The sequence below is a fragment of the Anabrus simplex genome, chromosome 1, assembly GCF_040414725.1.
Source record: "Anabrus simplex isolate iqAnaSimp1 chromosome 1, ASM4041472v1, whole genome shotgun sequence".
Lineage (NCBI taxonomy): Eukaryota > Metazoa > Arthropoda > Insecta > Orthoptera > Tettigoniidae > Anabrus > Anabrus simplex.
Window position 1 is genome coordinate 246,099,159 of NC_090265.1, and position 23,056 is coordinate 246,122,214.

Here is a 23,056-nt window from a genome sequence, read left to right on the forward strand (position 1 = left end):
AAGGTATAAAATGGCAGGGAGGGATTCAGTTAGGTGGAAATGTAGTAAGCAGTTTGGCCTATGCTGACGACTTGGTCTTAATGGCAGACTGTGCCGAAAGCCTGCAGTCTAATATCTTGGAACTTGAAAATAGGTGCAATGAGTATGGTATGAAAATTAGCCTCTCGAAGACTAAATTGATGTCAGTAGGTAAGAAATTCAACAGAATTGAATGTCAGATTGGTGATACTAAACTAGAACAGGTCGATAATTTCAAGTATTTAGGTTGTGTTTTTTCCCAGGATGGTATTATAGTAAGCGAGATTGAATCAAGGTGTAGTAAAGCTAATGCAGTGAGCTCACAGTTGCGATCAGCAGTATTCTGTAAGAAGGAAGTCAGCTCCCAGACGAAACTATCTTTACATCGGTCTGTTTTCAGACCAACTTTGCTTTACGGGAGTGAAAGCTGGGTGGACTCAGGATATCTTATTCATAAGTTAGAAGTAACAGACATGAAAGTAGCAAGAATGATTGCTGGTACAAACAGGTAGGAACAATGGCAGGAGGGCACTCGGAATGAGGAGATAAAGGCTAATTTAGGAATGAACTCGATGGATGAAGCTGTACGCATAAACCGGCTTCGGTGGTGGGGTCATGTGAGGCGAATGGAGGAGGATAGGTTACCTAGGAGAATAATGGACTCTGTTGTGGAGGGTAAGAAAAGTGGAGGGAGACCAAGACGACGATGGTTAGACTCGGTTTCTAACGATTTAAAGATAAGAGGTATAGAACTAAATGAGGCCACAACACTGGTTGCAAATCGAGGATTGTGGTGACGTTTAGTAAATTCTCAGAGGCTTGCAGACTGAACGCTGAAAGGCATAACAGTTTATAATGATAATGTATGTAATGTATGTATGTATGTATGTATGTATGTATGTATGTATGTATGTATGTATGTATGTATGTATGTATGTATGTATGTATGTATCAAAGGCCACAACAATCCTTACTCCTAACTGCCCTCAAGGCACACATACAGTGAAACAGGGGTATCTAATACCCAACCTACAGGGCCTTTGCATGAAGAGAACAAAACATCAGGATGAGTTACTGGCCCAAAGTACAGAAGGAACTGGAGGCGTAAACTTCGACTCCAAAATACCCTTTAAAACCTAAGTGGCTCTAGGCCGAAACACAGGGGCTAATCCCAAGCTAAGGAGGTGACCCGTGTGAGAAAACTTTAATATATTAAGGAAGAGAAGAAACGGTTATAAAAACGTAGTCACCTCGGTTTCAAAATGAAGGGGAGTTTGAGAGGGTAAAGCACTCTCTATCCCCACTTTACAGTAAAAGATATTTGTAGTTTTTACATAGACTGAAAGGAATTTACATTTGAAAGGTAGGTTACATACTAAAAGGTTTCGAACCCTCCCCGAGAGTTAAACTGCTGAGCTAGCGAGAAATAAAGATGTTAACAGGCCATTACCATGTTGAAGAGCTGCTGCTTGAAGAAAGAGGCGCTTCCCGCCCCCTGCTACATATCCACACACTAAGTTAGATGTTACTGAAGTGGCCCCGAGGCAAGAAAATCAGCAGTTTTTATACCCTCGTGGAAAATTCAAGACCTTTCAGGAATGAATAGACACACCCCCTCAACTTTATTGGATAGCTTAGAGCTACATATCCATATCGAAGAAGACATACACTATTGGTCAAAAATTAATTAAATAAATTCGGGATTGGCTGAGTTCAAAACTGGCGGACGGAAATATTAATATTGCCAACCCAAAAAATAAAAGAACAAAATGTAGTAAAGACAAAACTTAAGAATACAAAATTTCTTCAAGAAAGTTCATTCCTTCGCCCCAGAGTGCGTAATCATAGTTTTTAGTAGAGACATCTGGTAGAGAACGTCCACACTTCTTGATCAGTTACAAACAAAAATACATCAAAATTCACGCATAGCCATCTTCGGAGAAACTGTTGAGTTAATACAGTTTTTTATAGTTCAGGCTTTCTCCTGTAGAGGAGTTTCAACTGGCGCAATATTTGAACTAGCGGCGTGGAGGTGTACCGCCTGATACAATTATTATTATTATTATTATTATTATTATTATTATTATTATTATTATTATTATTATTATTATATAATTCGCTGGGGCCATCAAGGGCCACGTTAAGTCTTGTTGCATTTGACACTGAACTTGGCCTTCTTTAGAGCCCAAATTTCCCTCATTCTTTGTGAGTGGGCCTGCTTACGCTCCTCTGTCCAAGGGGCATCGTGTCTTCTCTTCGGTTGCTCGTCTCGGTTTAGCCCGTTCGTCAATATTTTCTTGCGGAAGAGATCTCTGTTATGGGCGTCTTCAGCTGAGATATGTAGCATTTGCAGGTCTTCTTTGGTATTTCTAAACCAGGGAATTGTGGTTTTGGGGTTTGAATCAAAAAAGTGAAAGATTTCTTTAGTTAACTTTCTTCCGTCCATTCTTTTCAGATGACCGTAAAATCGTGCCCGTCTTTTTCTGATTGTGTCGGTAATTTTCTCTATTTTGCTGTAGACTTCCTTGTTGGATCTCTTTTGATGGATTCCATTTCTGTACTTTGATCCCAAGATTCCTCTCACAATTTTGCGTTCTCTTTTCTCCAGTTCTTCAAGGAGTCCTTTGTTGGCATTTAGAGACAGGGTTTCGGCTGCATATAGAACTACTGGCTTCAGAACTGTTTCATATTGACGTATCTTGGTGTTTTGGGAAAGGCATTTTTTGTTGTAGATTGTGCGGGATGTTTGGTAGGCTATTTCCAGTTTGCGTACTCGCTCCTGAAGTGCTTCTTTGTCCAGTCCATTTTTCATGATGATCTCACCCAGGTATTTGAATTTGTCTACTCGGGTGATGTCCCCGTATTTTGTATGGAGTTTTGGTGGAGCCTCTTTGATGTTAGTCATTACTTCTGTTTTCTCAAACGATATCTGCAAACCAGTTTGTTCGGCAATTTCCTTTAAAATTTCAACTTGAGCTCTAGCGGTTTCTATGTCGTTTGAGAGAACAGCAATATCATTGGCAAATGCTAAGCAGTCTGTTGCGATCCCCTTGGATTTGGTTCCTATTCTCAATGGACTGTAGTTGGTTTCCTGTAATCTCACCTGCCAAGTTCTGATGATCTTTTCAAGAACACAGTTGAAGAGTATCGGGCATAGCCCATCACCTTGTCGGACTCCTGTTTTGATGTCAAAGGAATGCGAGAGACATCCGTGGAACTTCACCTTGGATTTTGTGTCAGTCAGGGTGGCTCTAATTAATGCCAGCAGTTTCAGATCAACTCCAAATTCATTTAAGATGTTTAGCAGCACTTCCCGGTCAATGGAGTCGTACGCTTTCTTAAAGTCCACAAAGGCAGACACATACTGCTTGGACCTTAATGTACAATATCTGATAATCGTTTTGAGATTTTGGATCTGTTCAGCTGTTGAGCGACCTTTTCTGAACCCTCCTTGGTATTCACCTATTTGATGTTCGACTTGTGCTTCCAAACGCTCCAGGATGGCAAGTGAGAGAATTTTGTAAGTCACGGGTAGCAAGGATATTCCTCTGTAGTTGTTGATGTTCTTCATGCTGCCTTTTTTGTGTAATGGATGGATCAAAGCTATTTTCCTATCTTCGGGTAGGGTCTCCTTGTTCCAAATTTCTTCTATTTGCTTTTGCAAGATCAAGTGATTCCTCTGGGGCATATTTCCATAGTTCTGCAACTACTGAGTCTTCCCCTGGCGCTTTGTTATTTTTGAGACGGGCAATGTGGCGCTTGATTTCATCTCTGTCGGGTGGTCTGGAGTCTGGGTACCTGAGTAAGGGTTCCTTGGTCTCAATGGCGCTTTGCAGTTTAGAGCAATTAAGTAAATTCTTGAAGTAATCTGCCAGAATGCTGCAATTTTCTTCATTTGACGTCGCCAGTGTGCCGTCCTTTCGCTCAAAGCATAGAGATGGTGGTTTATAGCCAGTGAGTTTGCGTTTGAAGGCTCTGTAGTACTCTCTGCTTTCATTCTTCCTAAAGTTTTGTTCTATCTTTTCAATGAGAGATTTTTCGTGTTTACGTTTCTCAGTTCTGAACACCCTAGCTGCTTGGGCACGTTGGGTTTTGTAGGTTTCCCAATCATTTTCTGATTTCGTAGAGTAGTACTGTTTCCACGCACTGAGTCTTTCTTGGAGGACTGATTCGCAGGTACTATTCCACCAGGCATGCTTTTTGCTTCTCTTGATTTCTGCAACGTCTTTGGCGGCCTCAACATGGAGACTTTTGGTGTTGTTAAAGTCACAGTCTTTTGGTCTAGCCTTCTCCTGGAACTCCTCGACCCTTTGCCGAAGTTTATCATTGTCGAAGCGTGTGATCTGTTTCGTTGTCTTCCTTGTGTTTGCGGGAATTGGTTTGAATTTGATAAGAGACATATAATGATCTGAGGCCACATTGATGCCTTTCTTTACCTTGACATTCATAATCTCAGGGCTGTTTCTCCTGGAGATTGCAACATGATCAATTTGGAACTCTCCGAGAGCTTGGACGGGAGAACGCCAAGTCATTTGCTTTCTGGGTAGATGGCGAAAGTGGGTCGACATGACCTGCAGGTTGTGATTTTCGCAAATGGACACCAGTCTTTTGCCGTTGGGATTGGTTCTTTTGTGAGCGGGATAATTTCCTATAACTTTCTTGTACTTCTGTTCATGACCTAGTTGGGCATTGAAGTCACCCAAAAGAAGCTTGACATGGTGTTTGGGGATTTTGTTTAATTTTTCATCCAGTAGGTCCCAGAAATTATCAGCTTCGTGTGGATCAGACTTGTTCTTATCGTTTGTAGGAGCATGTGCGTTAACTAGGGTGTAGGTTTTGTTCGCGCATTTAACTGTGAGTATAGACAATCTGTCATTCACAGGTTCGAAATTTGCAACCGATTTAAGGATCTTGGTTCTAACAGCAAACGCGGTTCCAAGCATCACAGCTCCATTGAGGATTCCTCTTTGCACTTTGCTCTTAAAAAATCGGTAGCGTTCGGATTCAAAAATCTCTTCATCTGGGTACCTTGTTTCCTGTAGAGCCATTATGGATATCTGATTTTCGTGAAGAGCTTTGGTGAGGGTTTTCAGCTTGCCAGTTTGTGTAAGTGAATTTATGTTGAAAGTTGCTAGAAAGGTTTTAGATTTTGGTCTGAATTTTTGACTCTTCGGGGTACACCGAGACGCTCCGACTCGTCTCTTGCATGATGTCGAGTCTCCCCCAGAATCCGAACGAGACTCGTGCGCCGTGGCGTGGTCTTGATGGTAGAGACGTGTTACTGTTTAGTTGGAGTTATGGTTTAACAGGAATTGTACTTGTGACCTTGTATTATGGACGACATGCTTGTCAGCAGTCATCTGTTTCAAGGTTGTAATCTCCATGTGCTAGTGATAGGCAGTTGTTAAAATGGTGGTTTGTTGATGTTTTCGGAGTGAAGTGTTTTGATTGCGACGCCAGTGATTAAGGTTGTGTGTATTTAATTTGTAAATAAATGTAAATAAATATGTGTACCAACTGACAGCATTTTATGTGCGTCTTTGTGTATACTTCAAGATAATAATGCGAGATTAAAAATATAATTTATTTGGTCTTGGGCCCTCATCACCTTGGCTTCAGCCCTCCCCCTCAATGTATTGGGAGGATGGTATCTCAGGATACCCAAGGAGTCCGTAACATCCAATCCAGACGTTGGCAGTGGTGGCCGCTCATGCCGTCAACCCTGTGCACTACAGCCCGGGCTTGGACTACTTCGGACAACTCTACTCCAAGAAGCTGAAACAAATAAGCAAGAATGGACCCTTCACCAAGTATATTCCAGCCTACGAATGTATTTCTCAAAATTTATGTGCTAATGTACTTCAAGATTTCAATGCTGTTCAACCCTTTCTAAAATCTTCGGGGTTAGAGGTCTGTACCAGGGGTACACCTTCCCCGGCTATTTAAACTGCATGCCTTCTCTAAGGCCCTCAATGCCAATGGACTTGAACTTGTAAACTTCCAAAGATTTTGTCGTCTACAGTTGGATGTCTGTACCATTGATTTAGTTGCTCCCTCTTCTGGACTAAAGAATAACTACTGAAGAGAGTAATATTTATTTTTGTGATTGGCAAACCTTTTTTCTGAGGATTTCTTTTATTTGTGTACCGAAATTGTCAACACTTCAACTGGTTCCTCCTCGATCAGATACTTGGAAATATGTTCTTTAACCAATTAAAACCAGGGGTATGTACAGGAATCCAGCCTATCAGTTCTGGAAGTTTCCCCTATGCGTACTGTAAAAGCAGGCCACTTTAGGGCCATCTTGTCTGAATTGCTTCAGTGCTGAGGAGTGTGATTTGACCTAAGCGTACATTTGTGCTGCAGCTTCACAGCTGACACATCGCCAAGCCTCACTGCTCGATGTTAGGTGATGCTGAAACAAACCAATGGATCTCAGTTGGTGCTTTTACCCTGGAGCCTGGCTTATAGCTGCGCTGCTGGCCGATATCTTCGCCACATCCATGGTCTCAAATACATTTGATTTTCGAGCCTGGCGCATCGCCGGCTATCCTGTAACTTGGACTTTGATTGTTTCTTTCAAGGTCACCCACTCTTCCTCTTTTCACTCTCTACACACTTGTTCAGTGATCACTTGCTATCTGAACTTGTTTTCAAATGCAATGCGATTTGGAACCAGTGGCATGCGAATCATCTTCAGAGCTTCATATGGGATAAAAGGAGCGATGAGATGACAAGCGGCCAGTAGACCTCGTTCTCAGTTTTATGAAGGATAGTGACCTGTTTTATAGTGTTTAAAAGTGAGGTTTCTTTTTAATTTTTAAATTGTTAACTACTATTTTATTCTAATGACCGTGTGTTTATCTATCTTTGTGTATTTTTAATTTGAATTAAATATATTAGTTTATTTCTATGTCAGTGCCTTATTCAATTTTATTACATTTACTCTCTTTAATTTTAGTGGAAAATATGGCATTGCAAATTAGATTCACTGATTATTTTTTAAATTCATAATAATTTTCCTCATCATTAAAATTTTTTTAATCCTAGTCAGTGGGTTAATTATAACTTATAATCCATTTTGTCTTATCTCATAGCATCAGGGACCGATGACCTAGATGTTAGCCCACTTTAAACAACAATCATCATCACCATCAAACTATGGAATGAAGTGGCAAAAGAATGCGGAACAATTATGTCAACTTTGTTGTTTTATTCTTGCTATTTAGGGGACCTGTATCATTACTAGCAGGTGATTTATATGAAATACCTTGTTTTTCATGGAAAGTTCGACAGTTATTTTTTCAAACTGTAAATACATTTTGTTTAAGAGACCTAACTGAAGTCAAAATGAGATACTCCATAACCCCTTATTTTACATTATTCAGAAGTACACTGTTAAATTATGAAATGAAGCATTTGTAACTTCATTCTTCAGTCAACTCCCGCAGTAGAAATGCACTGAAAAATCCATGCGAGGCATTTTACACTTTTTCTTACACATTCAGTACACCAAATTATTGTAAGATACACTTGCCAACAGAACTGCGACTCACTCGTTAAAAAAATCTCTGAATTTATTCTGCACTTCAAAAGCTTCAGCTGGAGCTGCGTTGTTTCTCCTCGATGGGGTAGCTTAAGGAAGTACATCTTTGTAGTCTAAGTGTTCAGCCCCTCCATATCTATAATCAAGTTATGCAAAATACAAATAGCCTTAACTATCACTTCCACTGTTGAATTTTCGGCTGCACCTGAGAGCTGGCAGCAGTGTGTGCGCAAAACTGCTGCAGGCTAAAAGCTCCATGGTGAGCAGCCTGGCTATAGCCAGCAGCGAGGTGCTAGAGTGAGCATCCATGTTCCAGCTGCGAAGCTGCAGCGTGAACGTACCCTAAGGGAGGCAGGGACGAGTCCTGCGTGAGGAAGATCCAATGGCACAAGTTAATGGCAGAATTTACCTAGACATGTGATAGCTTCTGTAGGTAATTTGAGGGGAAGGTTTCAACCTCTTTTCTTTAAATATAATTTTGTAAGGTGGTTTCAATATAGAATTTTTGGAAAGTCGGAGGACTCGGGTTTTATTCTCTACTGGGATATATGTAATGTAAGGGAACAAGGAGTGATGACCCTCTGTTGTTTCCCATTCTACCTTGCATTGGGGTTTCTATAAATTTTTTTGAAACTTCAAAATTCGTAAATCTTGTCTTGGCCTTAAATATTCCTCCTTTAGTCACATCTTATAGTATAGGATTAGCCTCTGTATCATTGGGCCATAAGCCCACTTAGGGTTTTAACAATTTGTATAAGGAGTGCAGGTGTTTCGCCTTCTTGCATTTGTTTATGGCCAATTATGTACAACCATTTTTTTTTTCCATTAAGGCCATGTAGTATGGGCAGTTATGCCCCCTGATTATTCAGTAACTGTTTGTGTGTCTTGGTTCCCTTCCGGAATAGTGCTTAATGTTATTGGAATTGTGGAGTAATTATGAACACACTAAAGTGAGATCACCTGATGGGTTTCCTAGTGTAATTTCTGTGTATTAGTGGAAACTGACTGCCTCTGCAAGGCTGAACTATGGTATTTCAGAGCCCAGACTCCTGAGTAGTGTACCTTCGTGGAGCGTATTTGTTTTTGATTGTACCTGTCAAGAGCAATAAGGCTCCTTTCTGTATAAATCAACTGCCTGGTAATTATTACAAGTTTTTGTACCTGATTTTTGGACTTCTAAGTCCCTGATATTGTTAGAGCTGACAAACTCATTAAATACCTGTTATATTTGTTTGTTATTCATTCAGATTTTCTATCTTTCAATTTTAACAAAAGGAAAGAAATAAATTTGCCAAATTTGTTACGTTAATTTTGCTTTAGTTAATTCCTTGTCCAGCCATTCAACTGAGGCGCTTCTTATCCCTCTGTGAACCACGGGAACCCCGGAATTATTGTTATTAATCTAAAAGGATTATTATTTACAATGTGCATTAATGATGAGACATGATATTCTTCAGAGTTATGCCACGTAAAAGTAGGGAAACTATATGTTTGAACTGTTAAAACCCAGACTCTTTAAAATTTGCAGAGACCATTTGCTATCACTGAAACACACACTCTCTTTCAGTTTCATGACAAGTCTTGGCCAAGAGGTTTGAATTCAATTAACTGTTGCTCTCTTGGTTAACCATGAGATTTACAGTGGACCCAATCTTCAGCATGAGACAGTTGATGGGAAAAAACTGGGAATATGGAAAGGATCTGGTCATGACTTTCATAGATACAGAAAAGGCATATGATAGTGTCCCCAGAGAGGTTTAGGAAACCGTGGTTTAAAGGAGACTCGGAAGAGAAGCAATATACAGCAGCTGTGTTAGCAGAGTACTGACCCCAGCTGGCAAGACAGAATGGTTTAGGAATGAGATTGGACTAAGGCAGGGGAGTGTGCTGTCACCTCTTTTGTTTATTATGGTCATGGGTGAAATGTTAAGGAAACAAAGGAAGCCTATGGAGATAAAGAGATGAAGTTACTGCTATTTGCAGATGATGATGTGATCTGGGTAAAGAACTGCAAAGAAGTGCAACAACGACTAGATGTACTGAACAAAAAAATTGAGAAGTATGGCATGAAAATCAGTACAGAGAAAAGCAAGACTATGGTGATGTCGAGAGGGAAAAGGCGAGTAAAGGACACTGTGAAAATTGGAAGTGAGAGTCTGGAAATTGTAGACAGCTTTAAATACCTAGGAAGAGAATTAATGCAAAATGCTAGGGTGGACATGGAGATTAGCAGGAGGGTACAGCAGAGTAATGCATTCTACCAAAGTATAAGAAAACTTGTTTGGAGCAAAGAAGTGCCAAGGAAAAGTAAAGAGATAATGTATTATGTACCCATACTGACTTATGCAACAGACTTGGACTTTGACTGGCAGACTTGTAGAATTCAAGCCAGTGAGATGAAATTTCCTAGAAGTATGATAGGAAAGACAAGGAAAGGCAGAGTCGGAAGTGAAGATGTTAGGAAGGAGGTTGGTATAGGAGATAGTTGAAAAGAATAAACTAAGGTGGTTTGGACGTGTAAAGAGGATGGAGGAGAATAGAATTCCAAGACAGATGCTGGAGGCAAAGTGCGAGGGCAAGAGAGCAAGTGGGAGACCTAGAACAAGGTGGATTGAATCAGTGAATAGCGCAAAAGAAGATGAAATTTAGGCTGGGGCAAGATTGTGGAAGAGGAATGGTGGAAGGAAAGAGGAAGATGGAAAAATGCCATAAATACCCTGATCCACCTGGAGCTGGATAAGGGAAAATGATGATGATGAGGACGACAATGACGACACAGAGAAGTAGTTCAAGTTTCCATTTTTGCTCTCAAGTCTAATGTTTTCTTGGTGATGAGTTAAAAACCAACAAGGTTGTCAGGTTATTCAAAGATGAGGGAATATACCATGAAAAACAAAACTCAGAAGCAATGAATAGAGGCTAAAAAAGACAAAGAATAAACTTGAAGAATAGAGAAAACAAAGTGAGCAGAGAAAGAGAGTTTATGACATCGCTGTGATGATGATGATGATGATGCTTGGTGTTGTAAGGGGCCTAACATCGAAGGTCATCGGCCCAAACACCGCTGTGAAGGTGAACTCTGCTGCTTAAGAAAGTTCATAATTGTTTCATGTTTTATAACTTTCATACAACATCAATACAAAACAAAAACCAAGCCAGTTACTTTCCTAGTAAAATACTGTTTGAGGATTCTTTTAAACACTTCAGTTTTCTCTAACCTTATATACATATTATATAACATAATAAAATTCCTCAATTTAGAGGCTGCCTAAAATGCAAAGTACACTGAAATGTGTGTAATTGAAAAATCAATAAATAAAACAACCTACTGAATTTTTAAGAAAATCACTGAGGATGTTTAAAAAAAAATACTTTTTGATGGTTTTAAGGCAGAAAATGCAATGCCACTTATCGATTTTGGTAGGTAGAATGTCTTGCAGAATTCAACTAATTTTCGAGGTATTGTACCCCTGTCTCTGATTGGTAAGCTTATAATTTCAGTCATTTTTGCTTGTTGAATGTAATTGTGAGCTCATATATTTTGTTCTTCTCATGATCAGCATCACAGGTTGATTTGTGGAAGATTCGAAGCAGATGATTGGATCAGTTATTTAGCCTACATTGTTGTTTTTGTAGGCAATCGTATGATCCTTCAGGTGCTTCCATTCTCTGCCAAACCATGGATCTCTTCTCTTCCAATTCTTCTGTGGGCCTGGGCAATGGTGGTTCTTATTTGATGGTGTCTATCAATACACAGAGTCCCGCTGTGCTGGCAGGAACCATGGATGTGTGCAAGTATTCAAATCTTGTTGAGGCATCGGTTACAGGGGTTGCTTTCAATGGTCCTGCCGGGCACAGCACAAACTGCTGTTACATTCCCAGTCTCTTGAGGACATCTTATCCATTCGTTGCATAATAATCTATCATGGTGGCTGACCCATTTATCGAAAGCTGGATTTCTTTAAAAAGATAACTCTTTTATCTTTGTGAGGGAGATTACCCACGTCTTAAATTCCAGGTCTCTTAATATCTCCCTGATCTTCTAAGAGTCTAGAAATCCATCTTTAGTGTTCACCAGGTTGTGATCGGGTGATGGATTTAGTCTTGTTAGGCAAGTTTTTCTTTTTCTTCAAGTTTTCTTGTACTGAAAATGTAAGGGTTGCTATACCTTTTCAGAATTTGCAGATTTTATTTGTTGTAGGGATGTGTCCCATTGTGCACAGAATAGTCCAAATCACTTAAATTTTCATGTCATCTGGTAGATCAGCTGATGACTGAAGGATTTCCTTCAAGTTTGATTTTATCAATTTGTCTGCATCAGTGAGGAATTTTGCAGGGATTAACTTTACAGGAACAGTTGTTGATCAGATGGAAGTTTTGATACTGCACAATTTTTGATTGGCATGCAACAGAGGGAAGAAGTGAGTAATTTAGTCTTCACATATTTTGATTTCTACAGCTTGGATGTTTGATGTGCATGTTTTCAGGTACGAGAATTCCAGCAAATGTCTCAGGGGTCTAAAAGCAGTAATCATTCCTCTTCAAGTGCACATTCCTCGTCTGTGACAGCTTTGCCTGAGGATATAGGAGGAGGAGGCATCCGAGTTGGAAAGATAACATTCCGTCCAGACGAAATCTTGGGGAAAGGTTGTGAAGGAACGTTTGTTTACAAGTAAGAATAATGGAACAGTTTTAATACAATTGAATATCCTTTAAAAAAGTTTGACATGCAGGAAATGACTTTATATGTTTTTCAGAATTCAGACTCTAATTCCCTATGATTAAAATGTGAATGGATGCAATTCACAGAACAATGCAAAATACTAGCTGTTAAATGTCATATTACATGACAAAACAACTAAGCTGTTCATGAATATACCATTCTAATGTTCTGTTGCTTGCCATTGACAGAATAATTTTCAAAGCAGGTATATCAGAATAGGCCTGTTGGCTATTAAAGGAAGATTAAATGAGGTTATAAATAGAGGTTACAGATTGCTTCATATATTTATAAGGGTATATAGGGATTGTGGTAAGGATGTAAAGGACAGGCCATATAAGTCTCAGGTAAGACCCCAACTGGAGTATGGTTCCATTGTATGGCACCCACTTCTGGATCACTTGATATAAGAACTGGAAAAGATCCAAAGAAAAGCAGCACGATTTGTTCTGGGTGAATTCTGACGAAAGAGTAGTGTTACGAAAATGTTGCAAACTTTGGGCTGGAAAGGCTTGGGAGTAAGGAGACAAGTTGCTCAACTGAGGGCCGATTCTACCACCTACTGGTAAAGTAGCGTGTAACTTGCCCTCCGCGTAAAAGGATGTTTCCGTTCGACCACTCCCAGGTAGCACTATCGGCAGCATAAATCGTAGTTACCCGGCGCGTAATTTATCGGCCACTTCGAGGGCCCGATAAGACTTTACCTGCCGGGCAAGTTTTGAGAGTTGAACATTATTAGCTGTATTTCTGGTGACATACAACTTAAATTAGCTTAGTATACTGAAAAAAGCATGATACTGTAACAGTGGCCGACATTGTATTGCAGGATCTTGAACATTAATGCTTCCCTTGAGTTGCAACGGTCACACCAGCCTCTCGCATCGGTAGCTTAGGGAACACATTTTATACGTCAAGCTTTCGTAAAGAAACTTTAAAAGGATATAAAATCAAAATCTATTCGGAAATCATTTCAAATGGACTTTAATTTTCTACTTTTTCAGTTTTCAGACATGAGGTATAAGTTAATGTATGTATCCTATCTACCTCAAGCGTTCTCGTAGCATAATGGCTAGCAAGCTCCCTTCGTAATACGAGGTATGCAGGTTCGAGTCATGACGAATCGCTTTTTATTTCCGTTATTAGCGTTGTGTTAATCTGTATGCCTCTTTTCATATGTTCTTTTATTAATATATTTCATTGAAATATTTAATCACAATATTATGTCGACTAGGAAATTGCTTTATATTTATGCTACTTATAGAAAGTGATGTTATGATTAATAGCACATAGGACTGTCGCCCAGGTAGCATATTCCCTATTAGTTGTGTACATAGTCTTCTTGTAAATTACTTCGAAGAAATTGGAAACTATTCCATTCCCGAATTCCTCTTCCTATGAATGGATATTTATCCCGATTAGTTCTTTACATTTACAGTACCTTCCAACTTTATCTTCATAACGTTAAACATTAGAATGAAATGCTTTATCAATAAATGGAAGCATGTGGAACTAAACGAGGTCACAGAACTAGTTGCAAATACAGCATCGTGGAGATACTTAATCAATTCACAGAAGCTTGCAGATAGAATGCTCAAAGGCAATAAGTCCCTAAAGAAGATGTGTGTGTGTGTATATACGTATATGGAAGCGTGTAAAAGAGAGTTATGAACAACGGCAGGGAACGAAAATACATTTTAAAATGTAAATTAGGAATACGATGAAAACCTGTGTATCTTCTATTACGGAGCGAGCGACTTGACCAATCTACTACGAGAATACTTTTCAAAAACGCTGCCTTACATTACAGGTTATAACTGGCGTAAGAAAATGTAATCTCGAGATTTTAATCCCAATTAGGTATTGATATTGAAGATCATAGATTAAAATCACGAAAGCTTGACATAAATCGCTGTCCATAACTCATAAGACTACCCTTATTAGGCTTTTTGGTGATAATCAGCAGATACAAGCACAGGAAAATAAGACAATCGAAAAGAGTTTTACGCATCTGACGATAGATAGCACCACACTCGAAAGCGAGGAGTCGCTGAAAATCAGTCTAGCCAACTTCGTATATCGGTGTCTAGCTCCGGGTAGCTACCTAGCGCTTGCGCGGAGGTGGTTGGACGCAAGGAAAAGTACCTGCCGATTTACACCTCCAGGTAGTTTACCTCCCGGGCAGCTGCCAGCCACTTTACCAGCAGATGGTAGAACCGGCCCTGAGTGGTAAGTTTTGAACTGTAGGTGGAAAGAAGACTTGGAATGATGTTGGTAGATGAGTAATCTTGAGTGGGCTTTTAAAAGGTTGGAAAGATCATAATATGAAGATAAATTAGGAGTTCAAGAGGGCAAATTGGGGCAAATATTAATTTATAGGATAAGGAATTTGGGGTTGGAATAATTTATCAAGGTAAAATTTGTTTCCAAGTTCTTTGAAATCATTTAAGAAAAGACTAGGTAAATAGTCGATAGGGAATCTGCCACTTGGATGTCAGCTATAAATACACGATCAGTGATAATTGACATTGACAGAGCGATACAATGGACTAAAAACAAAATTATGATCTTTTCTTTGACATAAATAAATATTATGTTATCTCATTTATCAGCAAGCAGGGTATAAACAACTTTCATATCAAATTCAGGCTCTTACAAATATGATTCAGTATTAACTCTGCATTCTAAAATAAATAATTTGGTTGCTACTGTATATGAAATGTTAAATTTTGTCAGAAAATATTCCCAAAACTTTCACTACTTGAACAGTATCATGGAAGTGTTAAATTCATTGTGAGAAGCTTGTTAGAGTATGCCACTCCTGTATGGAGTGTTCATGAGCTGCTGTGACTGTAGGGGTATCTTCAAGAGTTTGGTCATCATTTTCCTACATAATCAGAATCTTTCACCAGTAAAGTCACTATCATTGTCTACAGAATCATTTGGCCTTAAACTTGACCCAGCCATTGAAAGAACAACACTGATGCAAGCTCACGTAGAAAAGGAATAATAAATGCAATAAAACTTTGTTAAGACGTTTCTGCAGGGGACAATAAAAATGAACGTGTTAAGCGAGAAATCGTACTACTGAATATGCAAATAAAAACTATCCAATGGGATGTGGAAACACTAGATAGGATTTTTTTCCGACATGAGGGTATTTTACGTCGTGTATCCACGGGTACAGAGAAAACTATATATAATATTTCCAAAGATGAGAGGAAAGTATTAAAAGGTGTGAAAAACATGAGAGTACAAATATGAAAACCTTTTCTGCTGTGGCTTATAAAATAACAAGTGCACTGAAAGGTGTGGAAAACACCAAACAAATATGAAAACATAGATAGATAGATAAAGCCTTTATTTTCTGTGGCGAAGTTAGGGCTCTTGGCCCTTTCTTACACTTAACCACACACATATTATTATTATTATTATTCCATACAATGACATTAACTTAAAATACTAAGAACTACAAATAACACTAATTTTTAAGACAAAAATATGAATATATACATGCAAAGAAGAATGAAAGAAAAAGTAACTGCCTACATAATACAGGTTTGAGGAAAAAGAAAAAGAAAAAAAACAAACAAATCAATACACAACAAAAGAAATAAGAATGTAAAAATACTAATAAGCTTAATAAAAATACTAAGTGAAAATTTAACTAATTGTATCCTTGCAAGACTAGTTCTAAGTTAAATACTGTACTTACTACTAGCTATTTTTAGACTACTTCTACTTCGTAAATACAATGTGGATGTTTTTAATTTAATTTAAATTATTATATTAAACCAATATTTATTTTATTGTGCAATAATCTTGTATCATTTTCACACACAATCACTCGTTCCACTCATACAGGTACTGTACCTTCTCATATGCAGGGAAGATAATAAAAATATCCAAGTATTATTGCAGATCACACTCTTTCTAAAACAAATGTTAGTGGAAGCTTTTTATTTCTGAACAGTGGATTATTAAATATTATTTTCTGGTCACACTCTTAGAGAATGAATTGGAGGTTACACTTGAACATGTGCAACCGGGAGGAATCAGCAGGAATGACTTTGACTGTCATTTTAAAAACTTCGAATAACATCTTCCTCTTAGTTGCAAAGCCTTCTTGTTCTATTATTTTGCTTTGTACAGTAAAATGTGACATCAATTTATATGTTATATAGATTTCTAAGATGTTTATGGTAGCTTATGATCGTCTAATTCAATGGTAGTTTACTTTAAATGCTAGTGTTTTAAATTGCATTTCCTAAAGAGACTTTCACTTTTCTCCCATGCAATCTCCTCTGTATTTGGTTTTAAATCTCATACATATGATGTGCATGGGAACAATTTCTCGTAATATCTTCAGTTTTTACCAATAAATTTTATATTTGAACTTCAAAATATGTTACTTCCTTTTATGAGACTACTCTTTCGATCTTTCTGCTTTGTCTTCTTTCCCTAGAAGTGGCTTTCCATCTGAGCTCTTAATATTAATATACCCAGATTTCTTTTCTCCAAAGGTTTCCTTGATTTTCCTGTATGCAGCATCTATCTTTCCTAGGACCATACAACCTTCGACATCCTTTGCACGTCTATTTCAGTCATTCTTCCTTAGTTACCTTGCTCTTTCTATCCACTTCATTCTTTAATCGTCTGTATTCTTTTCTGCCCTCTTCATTTCTAGCATTCTTGTATTTTCATCTTTCATCAGTGAGGTGTAGTATCTCCTGAGTTATCCACTGATCTTTTCTTCCTTCCTACCATTTCTTCAGCAGCCCTACTGACTTCATTTTTCATGATTGTCCACTCTTCCTCTATTGTATTTCCTTCAGCCTCTTCATTTAGACCTTGTGCAACATGTTCCTTCAAACAATCCCTCACACTCTTTTCTTTCAACTTGGCTAGATCCCATCTTTTTGCATTCTTTCCTTTCTTCAATTTCTTCAACTTCAGATGGTATTTCATGACCAACAAGTTGTGTTCAGAGTCCACCTCTGCTCCTGGGAAAGTTTTGCATCCAACACCTGGTTTCTGAACATCTGCCTAATCATAATGAAGTCTGTTTGATACCCTCTGGTGTCTCAAGGTCTCATCCACGTATATAGCCATCGTTTGTGGTGTTCAAACTAAGTATTGCCAAGGACTAAATTATGATCAGTGCAGAATTCAACCAGCCGACTTTCTCTTCCGTTCCTTTGTCCCAATCCAAATTCTCCTACTGTATTACCTTCTCTTCCTTGGCCTACCACTGCATTCCTGTCTCCCATCACAATTAGATTCTCATCACCTTTTACATATTGTATTAAATCTTCTATCTCTTCATATATTCTTTTGATTTCCTCATCATCCGCTGAAGTAGTAGGCATATAGACCTGCACTATTGTGGTGGGCATTGGCTTGGTGTCTATCTTGATGACAATAATTCTTTCACTATGCTGGCCATAGTAGCTTACCCGCTGCCCTATTTTCTTATTCATTATTAAACCAACACCTGCATTTCCCCTGTTTGATTTTGTGTTGATAATTCAGTAGTCACCTGACCAAAAATGCTGTTCTTCCTGCCAACGTACTTCACTTATACCAACTACATTTAACTTTAGTCTATCCATCTCCCTTTCCAGATTCTCTAATCTACCAAAACGATTCAATCTTCTAACATTCCACGCTCCGACTCGCAGAATGTCAGTATCCATCTTCCTGATGATCGCCCCCTCTCATGCAGTCCCCACCTGGAGATCCGAATGGGGGACTAGTTTACCCCCAGAATATTTTACCCGAGAGGAAGCCCTAATCAGTACAGCATTCATACAGAGAGAGCTGCATGTCCTCAGGAGTTAGTTATGGATGTAGTTTCCCGTTGCTTTCAGCCGTGTAGCAGTATCAAGACAGCTAAGACAAGTTGAGTATTATTACAAGGCCATATCAGTCAATCATCTAGACTGCCGCCCTTGCAACTTCCGAAATGCTGCTATCTCCCTTTCGATGAACCATTCGTTAGTCTGGTCTCTCATCAGATACCTATCCGATATGGTTGCACCTGCGGCTCGGCTATCTGCTTCGTTGGGACACACAAGCCTCCCCACCGCGGCAAGGTCACATGGTTTGCTGGGGAGGGCAAAAATAATAGAAAATACTATTTCTAAGAAACCACACCCGGGCGACTGGAGTGGACATTGATGATGATGATGACTATTTCACAGAAGAAGGTCATATTAAGTTCTACTGAAAAGGGAAGTAATATTTACGAAAGGTACTTAAATTTTTGCGATGGAAGTTGATTCAGTTTGGCTGGCAACAGCTCACGATGGATCCAATTTAGAGTCCGGAGCCATCTTCCCTTTATAAGCATATTCTGGTTGAAAGTTCCCTTGAAAGGTGCACCATGATGAAAGACTAGGTTCTTCTTGCAGGTAGCATGATGATTCTCTTTATTCCTTATAGTGCAGTTTTCTCCTAATATCAGGTTTCTTTGCACGCTGAAACTGAAATGACGCTTTTATATGTGCTCCAACCAGACAGGTTTCAATGTCAGTGGATGTAAATTATATTTAACTTGCAACTTAAGACGATTTATGCACAAACTTCTTCTAGAATTAATATTTTAGTAGCTGTCTTTTGCAGAAGACGAAATAAAGTGTTCTCTCTATACGACATCACGGCTAAGTGAACATCACTTGGCATTGAATACGTGCTGTCCCACTTGTAGAATAGAGTTCACTGTACAGCAAGAGAGCTTGCCTCCTCGTGGAAAGGCGAAGTTATGTCGTGCAGCAGTCGAGTAATAAAAGCAGATTAATAGAGCAGGGTAGAGAACTAGTATAGTAGATAAGAGAACGAGCTTCGATTACACACAGCTTTTATCACTTCTCTGCCTAGAAGGTGTGATTAGTTGGAAACCAGTCATATATTTCTTCACATCTTCATAAAATATTATTGGTTCGAAGCTGGTCATATGGAGAATTTTGGAAACTCACTGGGCGGTGTTAGCCTTGAAAATTTTCATTCGTTAACTCTGTCACATGGTATGTTTCTGACCAATAAGAAAAAAACAAGGTCTCTACATGCAGACATGCGGCTGTGAGCTCACAGGCGGCTCACTTCAGGGTTATCTGAATCTGGCCTTCACCACGGTTGTTACAAATAACCTACTGACCAAATTAAATTATGCTCTTTTGGCGATTACAACTTTAATTCCAATTATGCTGAAATATATGGGTACAGTACTGTCTTCTAGTTTTGGAGGAAGTTCAGCTTTCCTTCTTCACAGAGCTCTGCTGGGGGACATAGACCTGTACAGCTGTTAGATATTCTCCTTTCAAACGCACCTTCACTTTAATAATCTTCTCATTAATGACTGTTACATCAGAAATGCAGTCATTGTGCTTGTGAAGAACAAAGCCAACACCATTTCTTGCTTCTGTTTTATTTCCACACCAGTAGAGTTTGTATCCATCATTCAGTAGTATTGTTGTAACCGGGGTTTCGGCGGTTACAGGATACATAATTAAAGGGGAGGAAAATAAATGCAATTACACGGTACCCTAAAGCATAGACACACACTAAACATCTGATGAACTGCACCGCATACAACACAAGTAAATATCAGGTTGGGGAACTTGACAACAATAAACAAGGAATGTGGGACGGGACCGGGAACTTACCAAAGGCCATATGGATGCGAAGGTTGCGGGTTTCCAAACAGCCAACAGTGATCTCTTGTTTTCAAGATATTATTTTCGTAAATTGACATTGCAAAGTAACTTCCAAACAAATGAAACTATACACAAAATCTAGATACACAATTTGCGAAATACGAATTAGACGTTCTTTGACAAGAGCTTGCTATAAGACCAAGGAGTTAAAGCAAATATATCTCAACACAAATCAAGTCCTACGATACAATCTTGAGGGTAAGCGGAAACACAACATGTTATTACAATTTAGAGTGAACCTAAACATGCTTTCAAACATCTGAGCAATAGAGTGACGACTAGGGCAAACTCCTATGTGATATACCAACGAAAATTAAATGCAAATTAAAACCGGACTGAAATCAACAGTGCTTACCCCAAGGCAGCCCATCCTGGCAGCGAGGTCACACTAACATGCGTCAAAACTGCTGGACTCATGGTAGAACGAAAGACCACGATATCCAATCTCGCTCACTTTAAAAAGGGAAGACTGGCCTTGGTGCGATTATGGTGTAGCGAATCGGAGCACAACTCTTTATCCGGTCGCGATGTGTATACAATATTCTCTAACACATATACAGACACAAATCGTGAACTTTCCGTTTTCCAGAATAGAAAGGACATATTTCTAGAATCCATAACTGACAGGGGCCAACACACCCTGTTCTAAAAGTCCATGTCACAACCTTTCTGGACTGTTCCAGCTAATATAGAACAATAATCTAGTAGTTACAAATAAGATATGCTACAAAAATATTTTGCACTGTACAGGTTAGGTAGCTAAATGGAATATGAATAAAATATTTTAGCACAACACTCCACTTCACACAGTAAGTCTTCCTTAAAGGATAACTTTACGAATAAAATATTCTACAAACACTTTCCACATTCTAGAGATTCTACACAGGTCTCAATTGTGTTGCATACCTTCCTCTTCGACTCACTTATATCCAAGATGTTTATGTGTCTACATTTCATCATATCTCTTATTTCTTTACATTTTCCAGTCTGTGTTAATATGTTCAAGACCGAGCTTGATAGCTGCAGTCGCTTAAGTGTGGCCAGTATCCAGTATTCGGGAGATAGTAGGTTCGAGCCCCACTGTCGGCAGCCCTGAAAATGGTTTTCCGTGGTTTCCCATTTTTACACCAGGCAAATGCTGGGGCTGTACCTTAATTAAGGCCACAGCCGCTTCCTTCCCACTCCTAGCCCTTTCCTGTCCCATTGTCGCCGTAAGACCTATCTGTGTCAGTGCGACGTAAAACAACTAGCAAAAAAAATATATATATGTGTTCAAGGTAGCAACTATGAGGCTGGCTTTTTCGTTATTTCATATCCTTTTGGTGTTTCTTCTTATACTTTTTTAATGAGTTTCAGGCTAGTAAGCATCGTCATTTTTTCCAAAGGTACTCGAAATTTGGTCTTCAGTTGCATTATTTTTTGTTCCGAGGCTCATTCTTTGTTTAAAAGCAAATTGCACAGTACTCTTCCTGCTGACTTGCTAGGACTATTCCTGAAGAGGATTTTTCTTTCTGGATTTTTCTCCTTTAGCCTTTAGCAGTCACCTTCCACATCTGCAAAGCAGCAGTTCTTTTGATGAATTTATCTGCCATTTCGTATAAAAGGCTTCATCAAACCTCCTAAGGGGAACTCTTCTGCCCGTAACCATTGATTCAAGGTTAGGTTGTTAGATTGATCATGATGATGCTTGTTGTTTATAGGGGCCTAACATCTAAGGTCAACGGCCCCCAGTTGTTAGATTTGGTACTGTCCATCCAATCCTCGGCCAGACAGTCACAGGTCACACCATGTACTGTCACATATGGTAGCAGGATTTTTCCTGACCTGACATAAGAATATCGAGAAAATATTCACTAATTCTAAGATTAATGTTCTCACCAATTTAATCACTGGAAGAGTACATTAGAGAAGTATATGAGAGGTACCTGAGATGTACTCAATCCTCTTCATAGCATCATAATCACTATTTGATTCGTTCGTGTTTATTACAACCCGTTGTGTGGCTTCATCTACTAGGTGGTCTTGATGACGTATTTTACACACATTTCTCAACATTAAGGAGTCCACTACACCTCCAGCAGCAGTTTTCTTTCTTCTGCAGGGATGAAAGTTTTGTTGTTATGTGTCACGTGGCCCTTTACTTTACTCCGAGACTTTCAATGAACAATGGTAAATATAATATCAACAGCCTATTTTCAGTCATTCAACCAGGTCAGGAATGGGATGAATGAAGCCCCCATCTAGTGGCGAGGATAGGAATTGTACTGGCTGCCGAAGCCTATCGCACTCCTCTGGGGCAATGATTAACGTCAAATAGATTAAATGATATTGAAGAGTGTTGCTGGAATGAAAAATGGCAGGGAAAACCAGAGTACCCAGAGAAAAAGCTGTCTTGCCTTCGCTTTGTCTAGCACATACCTCGCATGGGGTGATCAGGATTTGAATCTCGGAACCCAGCAGTAAGAAGCCGGCACGCTGCTGCCTGAGCCACGGAGGCTCCTTTCAATGAACAGTGGTATGCGGGGTTATCTTAACCTTACCAATTGCAGTGCGATATCACCTATCTGATACGCCATACGAGTCCCCAACATGCTGTACAGTAGGATGACATTAAGAAGTTCCAACTAAACGCTGTTTAGTCATTAAGGGATTCCTTTCCCATCCAAATACTTAATCACTTATTGGATCGGCATTTTCTCAATTTTAACCAAATGGTGAGGCATATTTGGTTCAAAATGAGAGGGAATAAAATATTAACAAAGCATTCTTCAAATACATCTCCATTTATTTCTTTGTGATATGTCTTTCATGGAGTTAGATTCAAAACTGAGCCGAACGTTTCGGTTGATATATGTATTTGCTGTATTGTAGGTTAATATTCCTTGGAGTTTCTGTTTAAGTTTGCTCCCAGTATTATCTTCCATTGACGTTTTAAGTAATCTCTCCTGTAATGTCCTTCCTATCCGCTAGCGGGCGATGGGGCTCCGTTCTATTGTGTAAATTTAATTTTCCTTCTTATGTTTTCAATGTACTTTCTATGGTCATCTTTTTTCAGTTCTG

The 23,056-nt window shown here is 39.1% G+C and overlaps 1 protein-coding gene across 1 annotated transcript in view; it reads left to right on the forward strand.

Moving 5' to 3' along the window:
- Nucleotides 1-23,056, forward strand: part of LOC136886360 (serine/threonine-protein kinase/endoribonuclease IRE1) — a 387,729-nt gene that overhangs the window by 226,265 nt on the left and 138,408 nt on the right. Inside the window, exon 10 of the mRNA XM_068231041.1 lies at nucleotides 12,052-12,236. Within this exon, the coding sequence (XP_068087142.1) occupies nucleotides 12,052-12,236 (185 nt within the window). The remainder of the gene's footprint in view (nucleotides 1-12,051; nucleotides 12,237-23,056) is intronic.